The 22908-nt window shown below is 49.1% G+C and overlaps 9 protein-coding genes across 9 annotated transcripts; 4 read left to right on the top strand and 5 right to left on the bottom strand.

Moving 5' to 3' along the window:
- Positions 1–2434: 2434 nt before the first annotated feature.
- BKA67DRAFT_518992 (ubiquitin 3 binding protein But2 C-terminal domain-containing protein) lies at positions 2435–4480 on the top strand (the record flags this gene model as incomplete). The annotated part of the gene is made up of 2 exons (XM_046098055.1): positions 2435–2855; positions 3915–4480. 2 exons carry the CDS (start codon positions 2435–2437, stop codon positions 4478–4480), a joined length of 987 nt encoding a protein of 328 aa, XP_045957621.1.
- A 534-nt stretch (positions 4481–5014) lies between these two features.
- On the top strand, positions 5015–5512 carry BKA67DRAFT_537027 (uncharacterized protein; the record flags this gene model as incomplete). Its single annotated transcript, XM_046100247.1, has 1 exon — positions 5015–5512. One exon carries the CDS (start codon positions 5015–5017, stop codon positions 5510–5512), a length of 498 nt encoding a protein of 165 aa, XP_045957620.1.
- Positions 5513–6864: 1352 nt separating this feature from the next.
- BKA67DRAFT_659967 (uncharacterized protein) lies at positions 6865–7170 on the bottom strand (the record flags this gene model as incomplete). Its single annotated transcript, XM_046107541.1, has 1 exon — positions 6865–7170. The coding sequence occupies one exon, from the start codon at positions 7168–7170 to the stop codon at positions 6865–6867; it is 306 nt and encodes a 101-aa protein (XP_045957619.1).
- Positions 7171–7358: 188 nt separating this feature from the next.
- Positions 7359–9875, bottom strand: BKA67DRAFT_569228 (uncharacterized protein). The gene is made up of 3 exons (XM_046103100.1): positions 9623–9875; positions 8440–9571; positions 7359–8382 (listed from the first exon to the last, which is right to left on the bottom strand). Exons 1-3 carry the CDS (start codon positions 9728–9730, stop codon positions 7706–7708), a joined length of 1917 nt encoding a protein of 638 aa, XP_045957618.1. The 5' UTR covers positions 9731–9875; the 3' UTR covers positions 7359–7705.
- Positions 9876–10472: 597 nt separating this feature from the next.
- On the top strand, positions 10473–11999 carry BKA67DRAFT_520038 (uncharacterized protein; the record flags this gene model as incomplete). Its single annotated transcript, XM_046098146.1, has 3 exons — positions 10473–10866; positions 10915–11628; positions 11677–11999. 3 exons carry the CDS (start codon positions 10473–10475, stop codon positions 11997–11999), a joined length of 1431 nt encoding a protein of 476 aa, XP_045957617.1.
- Positions 12000–12397: 398 nt separating this feature from the next.
- On the top strand, positions 12398–13451 carry BKA67DRAFT_569226 (uncharacterized protein). The gene has a single exon (XM_046103099.1). It carries the CDS (start codon positions 12737–12739, stop codon positions 13271–13273), a length of 537 nt encoding a protein of 178 aa, XP_045957616.1. The 5' UTR covers positions 12398–12736; the 3' UTR covers positions 13274–13451.
- Positions 13452–13540: 89 nt separating this feature from the next.
- BKA67DRAFT_678579 (uncharacterized protein) lies at positions 13541–14876 on the bottom strand. Its single transcript, XM_046108856.1, has one exon. It carries the CDS (start codon positions 14856–14858, stop codon positions 13617–13619), a length of 1242 nt encoding a protein of 413 aa, XP_045957615.1. The 5' UTR covers positions 14859–14876; the 3' UTR covers positions 13541–13616.
- Positions 14877–16045: 1169 nt separating this feature from the next.
- Positions 16046–16786, bottom strand: BKA67DRAFT_593294 (uncharacterized protein; the record flags this gene model as incomplete). The annotated part of the gene is made up of 1 exon (XM_046104931.1): positions 16046–16786. The coding sequence occupies one exon, from the start codon at positions 16784–16786 to the stop codon at positions 16046–16048; it is 741 nt and encodes a 246-aa protein (XP_045957614.1).
- Positions 16787–21604: 4818 nt separating this feature from the next.
- On the bottom strand, positions 21605–22868 carry BKA67DRAFT_569220 (40S ribosomal protein S26E). Its single transcript, XM_046103098.1, has 5 exons — positions 22638–22868; positions 22328–22398; positions 22208–22272; positions 22042–22143; positions 21605–21875 (listed from the first exon to the last, which is right to left on the bottom strand). Exons 1-5 carry the CDS (start codon positions 22651–22653, stop codon positions 21767–21769), a joined length of 363 nt encoding a protein of 120 aa, XP_045957613.1. The 5' UTR covers positions 22654–22868; the 3' UTR covers positions 21605–21766.
- Between the last annotated feature and the right edge of the window lie 40 nt (positions 22869–22908).

Raw genomic sequence — 22908 nt, 5'->3', positions numbered from 1 at the left:
TCAAGCCAGCGACGCATCATCCTCAAGGTGCTGGTCGTGCCTTTTGCGTGTAGAATGTTTCGGGCCGGGATGTCCGCTCATCGTTGAGAAGGCTGGGCTAATGTATCTGTGGCATTGATTGGAACGAAAAGGCAAATGTGATACTGCTATCTGACTCACAGTCTGATATTTCCAGTGGCTGGTTAGTCTATGACGAGCCACAGTTTACAAAGTACAGTCCTCATCCCCTATCGAGACCACCGCCGCGCCCACACCGCAAGTAACGGGGACAGTCAGACATGCAGTGCCAAGTCGGTTCCGACTGCTTTTGCGTTCTGCGGCGGCAAAGCCTTTTGTCCAGGCAGAAAACGGGTGTCTGACGATTATGCCGGAATCTGGCATAAACGAGCAGCGGCTTCTAAAGATATGAAAAGTTTATTGTGACCCTGCCGAAGAGTCGCAGATCGGACCCGGCCCTTGCCGGCCAATGTCAATCTTGCTTTTTAGCCAACCAGCAATAGTTTGTTCCACGCTGTTGAAGAGCTAACGTGCATGCTTATTGTATCACGAGAAACGTTCTTGCTTGCCACGCCTCCATCAAGTAGTGAAAGTCAATATCGTCTTTTTTGAACAGCAAGCGGGTTATTGAGTGAACTTAGTATTGCTTCGATGCCTGATCAAGATGACATCGTTCAGCCTTGGCTATTTTGAGGATTTTCGATCAACGTGCAGCAGGAACAGCAACTCTAACGTCAAAATCGGCTCAATGAGGTCCTTCCGCAGGCCGGAAGGTTTCATCTCAAATCTAGCACCCACATCGGATGAGCGTTTGTCCATTCCTATAGCCAACAAACTCATACAACGACATGAAATTATTGCTGAGTTCAATTGTGAGCGACAGCCAAGAAACGTAGCTGACGTGAACATGGCAAGCATGATAACATGAAAATGTGGGGGGACGTGGAGCTGGCCCACAGCCCGACCCAGACAAAGCCTCAGTAAGTCTAACCATAATCAGTATAGTAAAGATGAGGGGCTCAGGGGCTTTGAAAGCTTTTTTTTCGTATGAATATTTGACGTCGGTCGAGCTCTAAGTCGCTTTATCAACATTTCTAGCACCCGGGAGAGCCGTCTCTGGCGGTCCGCACTCGCAAACCTGATGAGGGCATTCTTCCCTGGTTATTGCTAGGGCAGTGCAATACGAGCTCGACTTACTGCTTGCATGCTTAATTATGACGTGTCACACGGCAAAGCGTCAAAATGTCTTGCTGTCTGGTAAGCTTCCAACGGCCAGAACCTAAGCCTCGCGTGCCGATTGCCTTGCTTCTTCGGCACCTCGGAAGTTTATACATACCACTGGCAGATCCAGGTTTCAGCAGTCAGCAAGTTGTTGGTAAAGAAAGCATCGCTACAATGGCGCAGGTTGACTAAGAACCGGTGGCGCGTTCCGATGTTTTGGTATGCTTCAGCACAAGATATACTCATGGGTGGACTTTTGGCAGCTACGCAGGCCACGCATAGATACACCCCGCGAAATCAGGAGCAGGGGTCAAAGGCAAGGCTGAAGTTGTCCAAATACTGAGTAGGATCAATACACGTCTCTTGGCACAGTTGTCAAGCACACGATGTATCAGGACGGACAAAGATCATTGTCATTCCCGTTAGCACTGGGAGCCATGCACGGTGACATTGGCTTGCGCAGTAAATGCCCAACGCGGCATATCTAACCGCACCCGTATTTGGTCATAATTGGATCGAGGACTGCCTCGTATTGAGCAATCGTGCAAGAAATGTAGCTCGAGCTCGAGCTACTGTATCTCTGATCTCATGGCATAACTATGTAGCTCAACACGGCCGACGAGACAGCCGAGCTGACCGAGTGAGTTGCTGCTTTTGTAGATCGACACCATGCAGCAGCTATTTGTGGGTATTCCGTCAACGACTTAATGTGGCTTGTGTCCTTCTAGGTCCTCCACGTTCCTGCATGACAAGTTGTCGGGAAATACGTGATTGGTAGAAATACTACTATCTTGGCGTTCTTGTTACGTGGCGAAGATGCAAATACTTACTCCTCAAACTTAAAGCAGCCTCAAGTGGAGTATTATCTGGAGCACAGTCGGCACCGTCTATACCCACATTCCCGTTGATCGTCGCCGGCACTATTCTCTGAACTTGGAAATAGAGGCACTAAACATGCACATCACGATCTGGCGTCGTGCATGACGGGAAGATGCGAGCGTCATGTATTCTCAGCTACAGCCTCCGGGGTGATTGTGAAGAACCATAAAGTGAATGGTCTCGCCCTTGTCGATTGACGGTTTTATCTGAATTATTCATCTCAGTCACGGCTGTTTCTCAAGTCACCGTGTACATTTACCATTCGCTATTCTTCAAACACCAATCGTTATAACTTGGCTCGCTAAATATGTCTGGAAGACTCGCCACCTTCGCTGCAATGGGCGGTGCCCATGCCCTTGCTACTCGGGAGGCCGGCTGTTCCCTTACCTTTACCACTGGCGGCGCTCTGAGCTATCCCGTGGGACAAATCAGCAGCGGTCAAACTCGTGCTGGTGGTGGCTTGTCGGCGGTATCACTCACGCTTGAGAGCACATCGCTCACAGACTCTCAAGGCCGTGGCTGCTGGTGGACTCCACCTTCCACTGTCCTGCAGTGTGATGTAAACCAAGTGCCCGACAGTGGCTTCGAAATCGGTTGTGACGGAAGTGTCTCGTACAATGGCCAGACTGAATTCTACGAGTGTGACGCTGGTGAAGGTGATCAGATTAACATCTACCTGCAGAAGCCCGACACGGGCCTCAACTGTGCCCAGATCACCCTGACTGCTTCTGGATGCTACCCGTCTGACTGCTCCGAGGGTAACAACTCGGCCAGCCAGTCTGCCACCGCATCTCAGCCTTCTGCTGGTACTTCCCAGGGTTACCCTACAATCCCCGGGACTACTGCCCAATCAACCAGTGCTGGCTCTTCCTCTGCACCCGCAACTCCTTCTGTTCAGTCAACTGGTGCTGGTGCTACACCTGCTTACTCTGTCTCAACCCAGTCTCAGACCAAACTTCAAGAGACCACCCCTAAGCCTGAGCAGCCGACTCAGACTCCTTCCACCGTCTACTATACTAGTGTGGCTACCGTTTCCGGATCTTGCACTGCTGTTCAGACACCCTCCCCTGTCACCTCAACTGTCTACTCTACTAGCTTGGTCACTGTTTCTGGATCCTGCCATGCTGTTGAGACACCTACTCCTGGCACCTCGACTGTCTACTCGACTTCGGTAGTTACTGTCACTGGCCCTGCTAGCCAGTGCACTCCTGTGACTGTCTCTGCTCCTGTACCTGTCCCAGAGACCGAGACTGAGACGCAACCTGCCCCTACTACTACCACTCAAACCTCTAAGGCAACCATCCCCGTTTACGACACATCTATCCTGACTACCACCCAGGGATCAACTATCAAGACTACTGCTACTCGTTCAACTCAGGTCACAATTCCGGTCTACTCTACATCCATTGCTACCGAGTCCACCATGAAAACTGCAACCATGGAGACTGAGTCTACCGCTCCAGTTTACGCTACCTCCGTAGCTACTGAGTCCTCTAAGAGTACTGAATCTGTCAAGACTACCGTTCCCGTTTACCACACTTCTGTCGCTACTCAGTCGACCAAGGCTACTATTCCTGTTACTCAGTCGACCAAGACTACAGCGACCGCGAAGTCGACTATTCCAATCTACTCCCAGTCAACCAAGGCTACTGATTCTGTCAAGAGCAGTGCCCCGGTCTATTCTAACTCCATTCCTACTCGGTCAAGCGTTGCTACTCAGTCAACCAAGACCACTGAGTCTGTCAAGACCAGTACCCCAGCTTACCCCACGACTCTGAGCCAGAAGTCCTCCACACCTGCTGCCTCAACAACTCCAGCCAGCACCCCATCAACCACTGGCGGTGTTTACGTGCCTTCTCCTAGTACAGTCGACATTCCCGATACTTGCCCTGCCAACGGTGTCAAGAACGCTGGAGAGTTCAACCTGCCCTCTTTGATCATCGTCACAGACAAATCAAGCCCTAGTACCGCCAGCGGCACTCAGTATAACGCCGACATTAGCTCCACCAAGTCCACCATCTTCAACTTCGATATTCCTGCCAGCGCGTCCGGCAAGACTTGCCAGTTATCTTTCCTCTTCCCTATGAAGGATACGCTTGAGACATCTGACTTCAGCTTCTCCGGCTCTGGTGCTCTTGACTTCTCTAAGTTGAGCAACGCTGCCACCCAAACGACTTCATACTCCAACGCACCTGATGTTGCGTCTGACCTCGGCCAGTTCACTGTCTCTCCCGGCAACGCCTACAAAATATATTCCTTCGCTTGCCCTTCGGGCACCACCATCGGCTTTGAGGTTGCTGATGTCTCCGGTGGTGACACTAGCCTAAACTTCTTCCAGGACTACAACCCTTGCCCCATCGGCTTGTTCATAACCACTTCCTAAATGGAATAATGAGTAATGATGATGAGAAGAAGCCTTTAATAGGGTTAATGATGTTTATATCGGGATAGAAACAAAAGGTCTCGCCTTTTTACGCCCGCTCAGACTACGCAATGCATAATGTATTTAAATTACTAGACACAAAAGATTACCTGATTATGGACCCATATCTAGCCATGCATATAAGTACTCATCGATACAATGACTGCGTTGGAAACTAAGATAAAAGAAATTAGATGATATTGGATAGGAACAAACTAATGTTTGGAAGACACTTGCGATAATATTTCCCTGATGTGGTGTTGTCATAATGACCACCAAGAAGAAGGAATATAGAGAAGTCGTCCTTTGAAAGCTATGACATCCAAAGACTTTTGACTGCTTGAATCTTCAGCCGCGTGTCTTAGTCACTCATCATCTGTCTGGCTCGATCGCAATATTTCAATGCGAATCAGCAGCAAATTGCTGGCCTGCCAAATCATTAGCTTACACCCCTCACACAGCACGAAGTAGAGCTCAACTTCTTTTTCACTCACCATGAACCTACGTTTCGTTGGTCTTCTCCAGTCAAGCACCGACAATCACCTAGGCGTAGCGCGCGAGCGACTCGAACGTAGTGACGGCAAAGTCGTCCCGGTCGTTACACGTGTAGATGCCCGCGTTCCAGCTGCTCGACATGCGCACACAACGCCCGCTGTTGTTGCTGATCGGAGTGATCCCGAACCAAGTGCATCCCTAGCGATGCGGCTCCGGATGACATATATATCTTCCTTGACGGCGAATAGGGGCCCGCTCGTGCCGTCGAGGCAAATCAGTCCATGGGCAACCGGTCGGGGAAGAGGTGTCAGAAACAGGCAGAACATGTTGATCTGTGATCTGAAGGAGTGGGGGAGATGGGCGAAACGCACTTTCCATGGGCTGATCCAGTACCGAGGTTCCACGTTTGCGATTTCGGTGGCGATTCGGACGTCGGATGGGAGAAGTGCCTGTGATATGTTAAATGGTGTGCTTTCAATTGGTTTACGCTCAAATTAATATGAGACACGAGACAACAATAGCCATTCCGAAGCAAGTGGTAAGAACGTTAAAGAGCATTGCGCTTGGTAGTTTGGTGGTGTCCTGAACGAATGAGAGCACGGGAACTGGGATATTATGAATTCGAACTGAAACGATGGGCGATGGTGAACTTTTGGATTATTAATCCAGTATTGAGCTGAGTGAGGACTATCTTATATATCTTATTCAAAATGCGGTTTCGTATGGAAGTATGTTATTTGTTTTGTTAGATTTGCTCTTGTTGAGCCCGCAAGGGATCTCTAAACTTGGTCTTGTTTGTCTCTGTGCGGGACGCTGAAGTTGGTCAACGACTTCAACTCCACACGAGGTTCTTGGCTTCACTGAATATAGATACAATCGAGAATTGAGCTCTCAGCTAGACTGCATAGATTCACTATGTCACAGGAGATTATTTAGGGCTGGTAAATGGGCACGCGAGACAAACTACTTTAGAGATCATGAGTAACCAAATTCTTTCGGAAAGTTTATTTGAGCCTATCCGGAGATGTGATTATATACTAAAGTCCAGTAACCAAAACACCATGCCTTACATCGAAAGTCTAGAACATGGCATGTTAGTTCTAAGGGCGGGTAGAAGCAACCGCTCCCTTGCGTGACTTGAATCACGCCTTCTGGATAAGCGGTAGGGTGATCCAATGCGCATCTTCAACGTCCAGGAAGGAAGTCATTTGCAGGAACACCACGTTCACCATTCAGCCAAGAGCTGTATCTAATACATACATGACCAAACAAGCGACGCAAACCTGACACCCTCAATTTCTTCGGCAGATAGTTCCTAGCAAGCGAGCTATGCAAAGCGCAATCTGGGACCATTGCCGGTGCTCGCAACCATCTGACAGATGTGATCGAGCAAGAACGATGGTGCAGTACCATGATCCTGGACAATAACCGAAACACATGATACAGAAGCCAGTCGAGTTTAGCTGGCCATCGTGTCTATGATGGCTAGGATGACTGTTTGTGCATATCCTGGCCGATCTGTTGGTATTTTCACATCTGGCACTCTGGCAGATGTACCAGCGACCGTCATCACTGCACCAAACCCCCCGGTCGCTCGGAAAACAGTCTCAAATGGGTACGGCATTTTGATCGTGCTGCCGCGTTCGAACGGTGCGTGGGAAAACACAGGTCTCTAAACGAGATCATGTTTGTTCGTTCGACGGCGGCGATGACATTCTGTTCGACGTATATGCTATACGGACAATAACTAGTGCTGACACCTGTCTACCTCCTCAGAATAGATTGCTCAAGTCGACCCGTGTTCGAATGTTCATGAGTAGAGAGGGGTGATTTGTATTGCCCTTCGTTTATCATCTCTTGTTCCTGGGGTTCTTGTTCGGCGGTAGATGCTCCGTCGGCGTCCCGCGGAGCTGGTTTCGCAACTCTTCGGTGAAATACTTGAAGAAGCCATCTCGCTTCGGAAGTGCCTGGTCTCTTGTGGCCTCCCCCGGCCTCACAGGTTCGTTCGGGTCGCGGCCATGCTTGTAGTCTTCGACGGCGCGGTGGATTCGTTGCACGCCGTGGTGAAACCGTGGAGAGCGTACCGCCCTTTCAATCAGAAGCTCCGCTGTCGGGATCACGATTGACGCGATGACATAAACCAGAGGATTCGGCATCTTGCAGGAATGTAGACTAGCAATGTGAAGGGGTAGAGAGATTGCTTTGAGTTTGTGAGATGATGTCGCTTCAGCAGAGGTGGCAAGAGAAGTCATGATCCTGCCGTCGCGGGATGTCTCCGGGCGGGGCAGCTGGCAGTCAGCTGCTGATGAGAAGCCAATGATTTGAATTGAATCGAAGGAAGGGGGGGAAGAAAGTTATTTTATTTTTATCTTGGGGTTTAAATAAAGTTCCAATTAATATGAATTCTGGATGACTCTGTTCATCCAAGTGTATCTCAAAGGTGCACTGTGGCTCCTCAGCTACTGAGACCAGGAATGTGCAAATTCTGATACACCTAAGTGGAAGTTCGAAACCATTCTTCCATACTCACGACAATAAGCGCAAGAAATCGCGAGGTAAGGGATATGTTAAACAATCCTGATCTATAAAAGATGGTTGGAAGGGTATCATTCTGCTGATTTTCATTTGCCTTCATTCCTGTTCCGTGCGCCCGTGTTTCTGTGCATGTTCCTTTCGATCTTTCTCATTGCCTCACTCCACGAATCCCCAATTCTGTTGCCAATCAAACCAGTTGGCCGAGTTTCCAAAGTCGAGATTACTTTGGAGGACCGCGTCGATTGCGCCGATGTTGAAGTTCGGATCCATATGGCCCCAGACATCGATCTCAGGCACCATCTCCCCCATGGTCATGCTTGTTTCGTGCGGTGCCAACGTACTCATGGGTGGTCCTTGATGCACCGTACTGAAGGCGTGCAAAGGTTGGGCTGGCCGCGGGTCACTGCCCTCTCGCACGCTGTTCTCCCCCGAGCCTGATTCTTGCGCTTTGGTGGCGGCCGCCTTGCCCATCTCCTGCAAGACCTGCTCCGCCATTCCGCTCATCGTCTTCGCACACCAGAATGTCTCGCTAAGTTTCTTCAGAAGTTTTGTGTTAGTATCAAATGAGCGCAAACCTCGCTCCCTAAACATGGGAATCTGACTATAACGCATTTTGCGGTACATGACGCTGAGGGAAAGCGAGACTGCATAGGGAATTACGGGCATGTAGGACAGCCGGTCTCCCATCTCGTCGCGCACAAGTTCTGTGATGCGGTCTGCCGAAAGTGATCGCCGACTGTTGTTTGCTCGTGAGGGAAGGGCTGATTTAGCCCCTTCTTGAGGGAATCGACATGATAGTATTGCGACTGCATGATAGAAGACCTCTACCGTAGCTGTTATACGAGTCAGCAGAGTTGGCCGCTTGTTGAGAGTGGATTTCGAGAGCTCACCAAGCAGAGTGTCTGAAACCTGGATAGCCTCACAGTCGACAATAAGTTGTTCGAGAATAGGCATGTCTATATACAGAGGTTCCTCGTCCAGCTTCTGTGTCGGGCGATATATACTAATAACATCGTCTAGAAGTTTGATAACCGAGAGAAATAAGCGGAACGGTGGCTCCTGTTTCCTAATGCACTCATCGAAGTCCCATCCGATATCTCGCTCGTGAATGATACAAGCTCTACCATAGAAGGCAGAATTCAGGCGATCTAGTGCCCATGTGCATAGAAACAGTGACCGGATCTGTTCTTGCTCGGGCTCGCTCTCTAACATCGGAAGATGGAGACCCAGGGTTGTGAATTGATGCGTTGCCTTGGCGAATATCGCACTCGGCATGTCTGCCTCCTCAGGACAAGTCGGCTGTATGTACATTGAGTATAGCAATAGAACGCGAATAAGCAGCACGCGGTCCGCGATTAGGCCGGATTCAACTGTAGTATGTATCGCTGTAGATAGGGTTGCAGTGTAGTCAGCTCTGTTGAGCAAGATCCCGCTTGGTAGGAGGCGAAGGTGTGGTGTAGCTTGCGGGTTTGTTGCAGCGGCAAGACAAATGACTTGCTTGATAAGTGTGGTCGACGTGGAAAGGTCGTTTTCATCGTTCAGGACAGGGCTGAGAACAGGAAACAGAGGATCTGCTTTCGCGAGATAGATACTCCTCAAGGCAAACCAATCCTGCACGGGAGGTAGAAATGACTGGCAATGGCTGTGGACATAACGGATCAGAAGGTTTTGCATGGTTTGCGATGGCCCCACACGGGAAGGTGCTGATGTAGGCATAGGCCTTGCATCATGAGAATTCCGAGACCAGACACCTACGCCACCCCGAACTGAGAGGTCTCGATTAGAATGCGGGCTAGTGGCCTCGATGAAGAGATGCTCTGGATTCAGATCACCAACGAAGCGAGACGTTTTTCGGCTCTCAGATTGGGATGTCAGAGAGTGTTGAGACCGTGTCTCGCTTGGAGAAACTTGGGGAGTCTCTCTAGGCTGTGAGATATTACGACTAGGTCTGGTCGGAGATACCGCATTGTACGATGCCTCATTATCCACGGGGCTGATATTGGCCTCATGAACACAACGTTTCTGCGCAATCGAGTCAGCGACTCAACAGTGAAAAGACTCGACAAATTGTACCTTGCGCTTCCGACATGCTGTGCAGGCTTGGGCGACCTGTTTTCTCTTGAGAGGTAACCCGGACGCGTCAGTATCCACGAACTTGACCATGACCGATGTCCCCGACATGGTAACAGTTTGCTCGGGAGGTCGGTGGGTCAAGCGTCCAACAGGAATGGGAGTCTTGTGCCAGCTAGTTGAGCCACTCACTGTCACAGTCAGCTAGTTGCCCGTTATGCCGGATCCGCTACGTGAGATCATCAATACCCCTAGACAAAGCAAACTTGTGGAGGGAACTCACGTTTGAAGCTGTATCCTACTCACAGAAGTGGAGGCTGCTTAATCCGACTAGCTGAATTTAGTCACTCCGACCCAGCGCTTGGTCATATCAAGCACCTCCGTTTCCTTACCCCGTTTTTAAGCTTTGAGGTCGGTTTTACATAGTCGGCTGGCTACACTCCGCAACGACTATTCCATCGCCACTTCCCCAGAGTGCTATGAATTTTAAATGATGGATGCCCATGATTGGCTATCTCCTCAGAATATATGGGGAGCTTGTCTGTATAGAGGAGCGGAATGCCCAGAACAGGATCGTTTTGTCTCCCCAATATGTCCAACGCATACAACGTGACAACTGTGTAGCATTTAAGCCCCCAATCTCACCACTGCATTTCGGTATCCTTTGCTCGGCAAGAGCAACAATTGGCCTTTTCTACCCGTCTTACTCTGTTACCAATTCCGTCAATCAGATACAATTCCTATTTGGTCCCCGTTTGGCGCCATCATGTCTATCATTACCCTTCGAAGACTTGCCCCAAGCCTGAGACGTTTAAAAACTGTAGCTATGCCGTCATATCAGGCTCGAAATCCTATGCATACCCAGGCTCCGTCAGCAACGCAGAGTAAGCGTGAAGGAGACATATCGGATGCTTTCGCCTCCATGTCCGGGCTTGAGGCCACACCTCTCCCAGAACGCTTCCTTGACCTCAAGCGGAAGCTAATTCGCGGCAATGAAGATGCCGTGGTTGCCAGCTGGGACCGTTTACTCCAGCAACTCAGAATCGAGAACGATATTATGGCCAGAGAAGGACCAAATGCTGTTCCTGTGGTCGACTTTAGGAGTTTGGACAGTGATCTCGCTGTTCTAGGATCCGAAATCAAGAAAAGGGGGGTAGCCATCGTACAGGGTGTCATATCCGAAGAGGAGGCAAGAGGATACAAAAGTGAAATTGAGGATTACATCAAGCAGAACCCTTCGACGAGAGGTAAGATGAATGTTTGTCTCTACTGCATGCGAGCTAATGGCAATTCAGCATTTCCCCAAGATAACCCTCAGGTGTGGGAGCTCTACTGGTCGGCTCCGCAGCTGAAAGCAAGATCACATCCGAACTTGTTGAAAGCCCAAAAGGCTTTGATGAGCTTCTGGCACTTATCAAATCCCGAGAGTCCAATCTCATTGACCCAACCTCTTGCATATGCCGATCGACTACGCATTCGCCAGCCAGGAGATGCGAAGTTCGCATTGGGACCACATATCGATGGCGGGAGCGTCGAGCGATGGGAGGAAAATGGATACGGGCTTGGCAATGTTTACGATAAGATCTTTGCGGGGAGATGGGAGGAATACGATCCGTGGGATGCGAGTACTCGTGTTCCAGCTGTGATGAACAACTACGATGGCCTGGGAGCTTGCTCAATGTTTAGGATGTTCCAGGGCTGGCTGAGTATGAGCTATACCGGACCCCATGAAGGCACCTTGCAGGTCAACCCTCTGTTGCGTCTCTCTACATCATATCTACTATTGCGGCCCTTCTTCCGCCCAACTAAGTCGTCCACAAATTCGGAATTTCTGAGCGCAAGAAATTGGGAGTTCTGTGGTACAGACATGACGAGTGATCTTCAAGGTGCCACTCCCGGACATGGTCAGGAATTAAGTGATGCCCTGCATCCACACCTTGAACTTGACAGGTGCATGGTACATATGCCACGGGTGAAACCTGGCGACTTCGTTGTTTGGCATTGTGACAGTAGGTAAAAGAATACAGCCGAGAGGAGAACGCGCTAACATTCAATAGCCATTCACGCTGTTGACAAGGTTCACATGGGCAAAGCCGACTCTAGTGTCCTATACATCCCAGTGTGCCCGGTAACGGAACTCAACGCCAAGTACATGAAGAGACAGAGGCAAGCATTTCTAGATGGTACACCAGGTCCTGACTTCCCGGGTGGTGTGGGCGAAAGCAAGCATACCAACAGGTGTGGCCCAGAGTATCTAAAAGCTCATACTGACCTTGAAGGACTTCGGACAGCTGGTTTTGAGAAACTGACTCCTAAGAGTTCGGACCCGATTGGTTCGCGAAAGGTCACCGAGGAAGCCAACCAGATTCTTGAATTGTAGAAGCTTGCGTGCGAGTAGGCGAATGTCAACGGCTTTCACTACTATGACCTCGACAGCGCATTGATCTGGATGGGGTTTCAATGTTATCGCTATTGCGCGATTGTACATGATAATCTACAAGTACATAGAGTCAGCCACCTACAGAGGAAAGATTGACCACACCTCAGCAAGCAACATTTGATAGTATTAGATATCTATCCATTCTGAAATCTCATTTTTACTATACTAGTGCCATCTTAGTATTTTAAAATAACACATGCTTTGTGTAACCTGAGATTTGGCATCAGGCGGATAGTTTCCCCGCCCAAGCTTGACCGCTGCAACATTTGTCAGCAATCCCGCGACACGAAGTTCAGGCTCCACGTTTTTTGCTTAGAAATGTGTATAGAACAGCGACAGGTAACCTGACAGGGCTGTGTTCGCCAAGGCTTCGGCATAACTTCATTGTTGGTGAAACCTGTAGCAGTGGGCGACGACTTCAACATAACGGCTTACAGTAGGACGGATTTCCGCAGCGCGAGGTCGCGACGATACGTAATGATGTCTAAACATAACGAATTTTCTTCAATATGCGCCCGCCTGGATATAAGAGAGCTCCATTTACTCATCTAAGTAATATTCCTAAAAAGTAAATCCATGTTGACATATACTCAACCGAATTCAGCATTGCAACTAAAGCGCATTTCAACCTTTACACTCTGAAGACTGAGGTTACCAAAGTATTCTTCTACCTAATTATGATTTCTCTATACGATATCAGCATTCCTGTGATCACCAATGTACTCAACACACTTTCCTCAATCCTACATAAGGGCGGGCAATATGCAAAGGAACACAACATCTCCGATACTGACCTGCTCGGGTCGCGTATCTACGAGGACATGTTCCCGCTCTCAACCCAGACCATAATAATTGCCCAGGTGGCCAAGAAGACCATAGAGCGGCTGAGCGACGTCACACTGGACACCATACCCAAACTGGACCACGAGGTGAAATCGCTGGAAGACCTGTACAACATGATCGACGGCACGCTCCAAGAGCTGGGAGCAGTTGACAGGGCTTCCATCGAGGGCAAGGACAATGAGGATATAGTCTTTAATATCGGACCGCACATGATGAAGAAGACGACACGTACTGCCTATGTTCTGGGGTATGCTACTCCGTACGTCTTCTTCCACCTCGACATCACCTATGCTATCCTTAGGAATCAGGGCGTTCCATTGCGCAAGCTGCACTATGTCACAGAGTTTATAAAGGACATGCCAGATGCATGAGGGCTTCGCTATAGGTTGGACCTGGACTGCAGTTAAGCAGCCCACAAGACACTTGTAGCAAACACCGAAATGTGGGGGTTCCAAAGACGTGTAATTGTCATTCAGTGGAAGACGTCAAAGGCTGGTCAAAGGAGTCATTAGGTTAATCTATTATAGGTAATACAAAAATTAGAAAGTATCCTGGACTTCCCCTATTCTCTAATCGCGATTACCAAAACACCCACCCTTCCTGCTCGAGTAAAGGGTCTTCGTCAAGTCATCAAGTAGGCCCATTGATGCTTTGTGTATATTTTATGGCATTCTAATCAGTGCTGTCGTGTGACTGTTGCTGGTCCTCATAATCCTACTCATAATCGCCGTCATCTTTCTTGAAGGTGACCTTGTACAAACAATCGCCAACACGCACCTCCAATGGCGTTTCCAAATCAGCCCATCCCGCCGCTTCTTCCATTATTATGGCTATGTCGATCGTTCCAATTCGATCTACGCCGCTCGCTAGGAGGAACACCGCATCCTCGATATCATAGAGCGCATAAGCTACCTTTGCAAGTGAGCGGCCTGCCAGACCATGTCGCAATTGGTATATGTGCTTAGCCAGCTTCTTCCGGCTGGTATAATCATCCTGTAGCGCCTCTGACGTTCCGGGCCAGACTCCAACGCAAGGCACATCGCTCTGGCCACAAAGGCGGCCCATATCGTAACGATCGCGAAATTGGAGCAGATTGTCCTCAAACAAGACGTTCATGGTCGCTTTCAGGTCCTTGACAACCCCGTGGATCATGCTGACCTCCCAATAGACGTTGGCCCACTGCCGAAACACCATAAGGTGATGGCAGGGTATCAACTCAATTTCCTCGGCGCCATCTTTGATGGCCTCGACTGCTTCCCTACATCGACCTTCAACGGACTCATCAAAGGTGAAGGGGAAACCGATGATTGCACAAACAATTATATCGGTATCCGCGAGGACCTCGCACGCAAGCTTCACGCAATCAGGGCGGACGACAACTGCCCGGACGTTGTACTCCTTAGCAACCTCAAGCTCAGCTCTGACATTGCCGTCCGGAAGATCGTCCTTGCGGATGGGACCGTAGTGGTCGAGACGTTTAGCGAACTTCTTGACGTGTAAAGTCCTGCTCTGCACCGCCGCGATTGGAGCGTCGGGCTCTTCTGGAGATGCCTTGGGCTCGCCTGTAGATGTCTCGGGATTGGTGGCTATGCCAAGGGTACTGGATGCCTGCTCGAGCATTACCTGAGCATCGGCAGTGAGAGTGTTCTCTTCGTCCCCGTCTTCTTCTTCCTCATTTTCAATTACATTCAGCTTGCTTTTGCCCCTGTTCCTGGATGGTAGGATGATGTTTGGAGTTCCACTGGATTCGTGGCCAACGCGCATGCCGGTGACGAATGGCGTTGATGTGTCTTGATTTTCGGCATCAAGCTCGACTTGCCTATGGTCATGGTTATGCGCGTAATTAATTGAAATACTTTTCTCATTGCCCCCAGCCTTTAACGGTCGGACAGAGTCTGGTGGACGCATAGCACCATCATTGGCCTCTATAGTCTCCTCATCGCTGGGTTCCATCATTGCAGTGCTCTAGTGGTCATACAAATGCGATATGTTGCAAGAGTTATGACTATTGATAATAAACAGGTTTCAGACTGTCAGCATGTTTTCCGTGAAATGCATGCCAGTAGAAGTCGTTCCTTCTCCAGCATTAACGACCAAAATCAAATGCGATCGGGAGGTCGCGACTAACTAGGTTGCATTCGAGCACCAGCAGTTCCGGTAGGTCTTTTTGTCCGAGGTAGAAGATTTCAGGCCGTCCCACCGTTACTCAATCATGAATTGCGGTTCACACCGTTACCGAGGACTCTGTAATGCTTCGAATTCCTTCAGCCCCTGTCGATACGAACTACCCAATGAAGTTTGACGAGTAGCCAATTGTCATCCGGTGGCGCTCCCTAACCCGGAAGGTCAATGACAACAGATGTTGATGCCGTTTTCGAGATCCATTGAGTCAACCGAACGCCGGCTGTGTTCGCTCAGTACAACGTCTGTCCATGGTCAGCCACGGCCAACCGGCGAGGTTGAGAAAAGGCCTACGACTCAACTGGCACCCCCGCACTTCGAGCAATTCCTAGAACTGGCTCGGATATGTTGCCGTGATCTTAAAGTTTTCTTGAACCATGGAGTTGAAAAGCATAAATGCACTTCTTGTTGCGTTGGAGCCCCATCCATATTGGTGGGAGTGAATCATGCCAAGCCGTGAGCAAATGCATGAAACTTCCTCAAAGTGCCACAGCCTATTTCGGAACGACTTTCGAAGATCTATATATACACAATCAAGCATCGGTGCCGCGGGTCAGGAGTAGTCATACAATCATCCTTGGAGCGCTCAGTTTTAGTGCGATGCGCATGGAGTGTGCAACTTCCTAAGATACGATACGTTCAATCGATCTCTCATACTTGCGTAAATGTATTCAAGCGGTGAGCTCAAAGACTCGTAATAGTCAAAACTGTCTACCTTGTGAACTTCACTAATACAACACGGGATAGCACAGAAACCCCTATGACTCGGAGACCACTGCGAGAGGAAGTTGGTGCTATAACAAGGAATCAAATGGGTCGCCACAGTCACAAGTAGATGTTTAAGTTATGTGGCAGCATGAACTTTCGCATTTGCAGCATGCCTAGATATATCTAATAACGACGCAATCCTAGAAGGAAAATTGGCGCAAAGCCATATCCATCCTGAAAGTATCCACCAGCACTCAATCCTTCGTGACCCAAATCCAAATAACAGGCTTCTCATGCGGACGACCACTGCGAGAATTATCCCAGCCCAGCTCCTTGAGCGTCTTTTTCATCTCATCCTCGTCATCGGCGCTCCACGTCATACCTTTGTACCAACGATTATTGCCACCCTCACAAACTTCGGTGATCTTGTTCTTCTTGGCAACAGGATTGGTTGCGCCAAAGCCATTCATCAAACACTCAAGCGTAACTATGACAGGGACGTGGTATGCTTCGAAATTCATGCTCATACCAGCAGGCAGACGCCACGGAGGGTCGCGCGACTTGATGACATGGATCTTGGTATGCTCGGAGGGGAAGTAGTAGTTGTAGCCAGGCTCACAACCCATGCCGCCAGTCGAGTTCTGGAAGTTTAGAGCAGGGGCGTCGGAACTGACAACAGGGTGAGGACTGGGGTAGCGAGGACCACCAGGCTGATTAGGAAAGACAGGCAGAGGGTGCTGAAACCCATTTGCTGGCCACGTATATACGGGGCCTACTGCGGCAGGAGGACCGGGACTATATGGGAAAGAGGAGGCTTGATAACCGTAAGGGCCATTCATACCTGCGAAGGGCATAGTGGAAACAGGACCTGTAGCGACTGGGGCGCCAGGTATGCCTACATAGCCACCAACCCCGGCGGGAGAAAGGCCAGGAGGAAGATCACCGCTGTCCCAACCACTGGCAGGGTTCCAGCCACGACCAATAGCAGCCGACATTGCGTGTGGATGCGGATCGAATCGAGGTAGCAAAGAGATGTTGTTCGTGAAGACAGGAAAAGCAACAGTTGATTGCCGAAGCTGATAGTCGTGCCAAGTTAAATCTGGAGGTTTGTTTAGCCAAGACCTATAGACTTTCGACGGGGTATATATGTGATAGCGTCTAAAAGCGAGATCGCTGATCATAAAATAAAAGGAAATCGATTAAGCTCGCTTCAACCCAAGTTTGGGCTTCTACATAAGCTAGAAAAGCTGATGCAAGTAACGATTGACGAGTCACTTACTGTTGTGAAGGGTGCGCTGTCGGCTTGACTGTGATTGAGTTCTTGGTCGACAACCAATGATCACCTCAATATGCCAGAGTTCCTTCTCCTCCCGATCGTAGAAAGATCCAGAGACGATCCAGGCCCACGAATAGTCTGCAAAGATCTCAAGATACTGCCCAATGACACACTTCACGGCTGGAAATGGCAGCTCGATGTCCTGAACTGAATCCACTTTGCATAGGCCTGCAAGCTAGTCGTAACTAGCTACAGACCGTTAGAGAAGTGAAGAAGTGGTCTACTAACATGAAGTCAGTCTCATAAGAATGCTATAAGCCTTGATGGATAGGTCTAATGTGTAACAACGCCATGGTCTGCGGTATAATAATGTCCAAGAATAACACAAGCTTTGCTGGGGATGTAATCATACTTACTAATAGCAGATTGGCGCCGGCAATGCGTTGTTATGTCAAAAGCGAGATTTATGAGTTGTTAGAGGTCAATATGACTAATTTATGGAGTCGGTTGCATGTATCGCCAATGATGTATCGATAGATCTGTGTTTGTGATGTAAATGAGAGAAAGAAAAGTCCAGATTAAGAGGCGACGAAATCCTTCTTAAGTACTTCTTCGGGATAAGAACTTTCCGTCATCGTCCGGTAGATGTTGTGTGTCAGAACGATTCTATCGCACTGAATGAATCACTTGAGACATCCAAGCTGTGATGTAATGTCGATGACGAGGACTCACCCTCACCGATATATTATTGGCAACAGGGCAAGACTTGGGATGAAACGAAACTCCAAATAACAACCTGAGAGGGGCTTGGGTCACACGCCTCGAGTCATCCAAAGTCCAAATACGAACATCAGACTGGTGGGTCAACAGCAACGTAGAACTGGCAGATAAAGAAGCTTGCGAAGCTGTGGTTCACAGTAGTCATATGTTAGTCGCTAGAATGCTAATGAGGGACTCTCAAAGCTCATCAGCTCCTATATCCGCGCTATCAAGCATAATCAAGCGGCCAGATTTGGAAATCAGACTGATAGACCAATGTTGAGAAAGTGCTCACAGATCAACCGCAGAGTAAGTGAGTCACAGTGTTCGTTAATAAGCTGCTTGTGGCGAAATTGGTCAAAGTTAGAGGGCGGTCGAGATCTTGCTGACTGTCCAAGGTGTCAGAGCGCATGCCCTGTATATTTTAAGAGATCACGGTTGATACGTACTTACGTGGGCGAATGTGTCTATATGGGCTTCGAAGATGGTTTTTGATGGGGCGTAACTCGCAGGCAGAAAAGAAAGTTGACGACCATACTATAAAACGGGAAGACTCTGTTACTGTAGCTGGTAATTGTGTCCGGGTCTCGAGCTTTTAGCACGGTGATGCATTGATATGGTCACAGTCATAGGTGCGTCAGATGCTACCATATAATTCACAGAAATATAGGAGTAGGATGTCGTATTAGAAAGAGGATATGGATCGGAGGATATCTGTAGTTCCAAGGATGAAATACTCCTATCTAGATCCACCAGCCTCGAAGTTAGACTCTAGGGTAGTCTTGGCGGCTTAATACTAAAATGAGTGAGTCTTTGTGATTATATAAGACACAAGGCTCCTTATTCGTCAGGTATTGTGTGGATGATTGCAATGCTAGAAAAAGGACCGGCCTTCTGTGCACGTGTTGCTGGACGGAAGTTGTCCATGCAGGGTATAGGGATGCCATACTAAGATCGAGGGGCTTGGCGAATCTGCGAATGAAATCAAGAGTGTTGCATTGCGATCTGTATCAGACGAACTAGGCGTTCCAAATCAAAGACGTCGTCAGACCCTCAACAGGTGCCGGCATTCTGTTATAGAATATGCAGCTTCTGGGCTCCGCGTAACTGAGCCAATGCGACGTCCGTACATTATGTTGACGAGTAATTGGTAATACGATGTCTGATGTTCAATGACCTACGAACTCTCGCGGTTGTCGAAGCAAAGTACGGTCTGGTCCGTTGACCGTGCTGTGTTATTTGTAGGCATGCCATCAATTTTCGTTTGGCTGCCTTGAGTGATTGTAGTGATCGTGTAGAAGCGTACGAGGAACTCCAGCCATGAGCGTCTATGGTTCAAGCTTTGTACAAGAGATCATATGGCAACGCTAATGTAAGCACTCTGTGCACCAATTGAGCATGACAACCCCCAGAAACTTGGATCTTGTAAAATCGAGAATCTTGAGGATGTTGTCTTGGTCACTGGGACTTCTGATACCGGTGGCCTTTCGACAAGAAGATCGACAACAGGTGATGAAAATTGTTGGGAGAACTGGTTGACTTGATCGTTGGCGAATAAAATCCAGACTCCCCTATGATACATGCCTTGAAGCGACATGGCGTAACGGAGATGTAGTTGGCTCGGGGTCCGCTTGGCTTCCGGCAGACCAGCAAGTTGGATTTCTTCTTGGACACGTCCCATGAGACTGAAATTTTATAAATCCTTTTTCTTTCTTTTTTTTCTTTTGTGTTCGTGGTCTCACCTGTGTTTTACGTAAATTATCGCCAAAAGTCATTAAGAGCAGCTCTTCACGTGTAGTGATTACTTGAACCAAGATAAGTTCTTCATGGGAATCAATTAGCGTGGCGCCGCATTTTTGTATATACTTTCTAGTTCCGAGTTAAAATATGGGTTTAATGGCTGCGGCGGCTCCAAAGGCTAGTACCCGGGGCCGCAAGGTGGGACTTGTGCGTGAAGCAATTGTTTACTCCTTATCCGAGGTCTAATTGACTTGTATCTCCGACAGCGGCTTTTCACGATGTCCATGAAAATTACCCATGGGTTATCCTCACGGCATGTATGCGGGATAATAGGGTCAGACGAGGTGCCAGTGGTCCAGGTCATTCATAACTCTGATGGTTCATCACACCGATAACTGGGTTACATTCGTCCGGCTAAAGACTTAGTATTCGATGCTTGTGAAGGCAATGGAGTGAGTCTCGCAAAAGAAGTAGGTGGCTGATCAACCCCCAAGGCATATTGCCAGTCGGCGTACCATTATAAGTAAAGTAATCCTACAATCCAATGTTAGCCTTGATATGCCTCGCGGTAATATTGACCAAAGCCGTGGGAGTAGTCCGAGTCCAAACGCTGACATCCTAATTGCTGAGGAAGAAGCCGGCCCGGCTATTGCACTTGCCAAAGAGCTCGAATGCATGAAGGTAGTTGGGATCATGAAGGTAGTAGCACGAAACCGGTTTCACGAAGGACAGCGCCCTTGATTGTGAAGCTGGCTAAGATGGCATTCTATGCAACACCAAAATGTCAGCGACGTAGTTGTCCTTCTTGAACTGCAAGTTGTTCTCTTGCTTTACCCTGGTGATCATCTGACTCGTCGTAAGGTCTACTTTCTAGCCCTTCTGCTAGTCTGTGCCTACAATGCCTTCTCAATTGTTTAAAGTGTACCCTGAGATTACTGTCGGATCACAGTCTGTACAAAGTTCTCAAGTGATATTCTCAAGGAATACTACGTAGAGATGGTCTAGAGCGAGTTCGATTCGATGACAAGCTGAAATGGCTTGCTGCTATTGCATCGAATCAAATTTAAGAACCTGATCAGCCGATACTGAGTCTACTTGTGAAGGTGGTCTTGATGGCCGTGAGTCAGTGCCGATGCGTAGGTGGCTGCGATGTAAATCGACTTAGCTGCGCGAGACGCAGCAGCCTCTGCATAGCGACCAGGAGTGTAGTCGGCGCTGGAGCTGGTGGAGGGCGGTGGGAGACTTGGCAGGGGAATCCCCATAATGGAGATACACAAGAGAAGCTTGATCGATCACCACTGTTAGGAATGGGCGAGCTTTATTGTTGCAAGAAAGTGGATTGGCTACAAGCTAGGCCAACCAGCGAGCAATTAACTGCCAAGTTCTCTTCTAGATTCTCTTCCAAGTTCTCGAAACTAGGGATTGCAGTCATCGTCGCTGCTATTCTGCTTCGCATCAAGCCTAGGTGCCCGGCTCAATATGTCTTGGCCCAAACCATGATCAAAACAGTACGAGCTTCGAGGTTGACACAGAGTTTTGATCGAAAGACATGGCGCCTGGATAAGCCCAAGCTCGCCTGGATTCGTGTAGCGATACGGCGCTAGCGCGACAGCCGTGGAGCGAAAAAGAACAGCCTCTTGGACTGGAAGGTGAGGGCTTCTTGAGAAAATGTTCGCCATAAGCCAGTCTGAGTTCAAACTCGCTGTGGCCTTGATGATCATGGAAGGGAGAGGTGCATTTGAGATGGTATGCCATATCAAGTGCGTGGACAGCGTAACGCGATGGTGGACCATGCCAAACTAAGCACGCCAAGATCTGGCGACGGCAAAAAATTACAATATTTGTGATCAGCTGGTCCTAGGTTCACTACGATACTGGGCGGTTGTCTGTCTCCCTCGGCTCCGGACATACTGCTATTGCACCTGGCCGTTGGGGTAGCCCATGTCACTCTGACCGTTCATTGAATATTCTAAGAGCGTCGCAACGGCAGCGATGGGACAAACATGACAAACACACGACATGTACGAATCGATGACGGTTTGCTCGTGACAAGTGTGCCTCAATTCATGGAGATCGTTATCTAAGGAGCTATGCCTACCTCCGGTGACATGCATGCAAAAAGCCATTCCATTTTTACCATTTCCCTGTCATGAACCACAAACCCCGAACACCAAACCTAGACATGAACTCAAGACTGCATTTAAGCAGCCTTGGCAGTCTGGGCGGTAGGGACAACCTTCTTGCCATCCTTGTTGTATCGGACGCGAGGGGGAGGAGCACGGTTGCGGCGACCGACTCTGGAGCGGACACTAATCAAGAACTGTTAGCTGGATATGATCTTACGGTCGGGAGAGAATTCGTCATGGAGGGCGGCTCGTAAGATCGACCAAGGTTCTTCTGAATCGCACACACAGTTCTTGACGAAACTGGTGGTTTTCCCTGACGGGCGCCCATTGAAGGGTCTTTAGAACATACCGGACAATCTTGCCGTGAATGGCGCAAGAGACACAGTACTGCAGCTTCAGGTACATCTTGGGGACGGTGTACTCCTGGAAGACGGAGGCATCCGAGATATCACTGTAGAAAGACACAAGTTAGCGCATGCGGACCGGGGAACGGTGGAACACTGGGCAAGGCGTACCGGATGGCAGCAGACTCGACCATGTTGCGGATGGTGAAACGCTTGATAGCCTTGTCCTTAGGGGTCTTGATTCAAAGTTAGTACCATGAAAAAGACGACCAGGACACGATTGAAACATACGCATCGCGAGCAGTTGCTGCAGCGAATGGGCTTGGTGTGGCCGCGGCCCGACTTGTTACGGCCGTTGTTCTCTGCGGTAGAAACCAAGTCAGCTGGCTATTCCCTGAAGACGTGGAAGATGCTCAAGTCTCGTCTTGCCATGTAGGCGAGGAGTCTGGGGGGTGTTGTCTTTCCATGAAGACCGTGGGTATTTTCAGTTCTGTGGTGTGCAAGATGACCGCTGAACCATCTGAATACGCAAGAGACGTTGTAAACTACTCTCTTCTATGCATGGCAAGGGGAGCTTGAGGCGGATATTCGGTGTACCTACTTCTCTTCTTAACCATCTTGTCGGTGTTGTCTGTCCTGGCTGTCGAAAAAGTCGAAGAAGGAAGAGAAAGGTAATAAGGTGCGAAGTGCGGATTCACCCAGTGATTTGGCGTTTCGACTCGTCCTGTGACCCGTGCTGAGCCAAGTGTCACGAGAGACTGTTACGGGACAGTTCCTGCACCAAAAAGTATGTTACCGATGTCCAGCCTGCTGGATGAAGGTTCGGAAGCCCCACCAAATTTTCTATACCTGGGGCCGCAACAGCCAATTAG

Source organism: Truncatella angustata (assembly GCF_020726525.1).
Source record: "Truncatella angustata strain MPI-SDFR-AT-0073 chromosome Unknown BKA67scaffold_5, whole genome shotgun sequence".
NCBI classification, from domain to species: Eukaryota; Fungi; Ascomycota; class Sordariomycetes; order Amphisphaeriales; family Sporocadaceae; genus Truncatella; species Truncatella angustata.
This window is presented reverse-complemented; position numbering and strand designations above follow the sequence as displayed.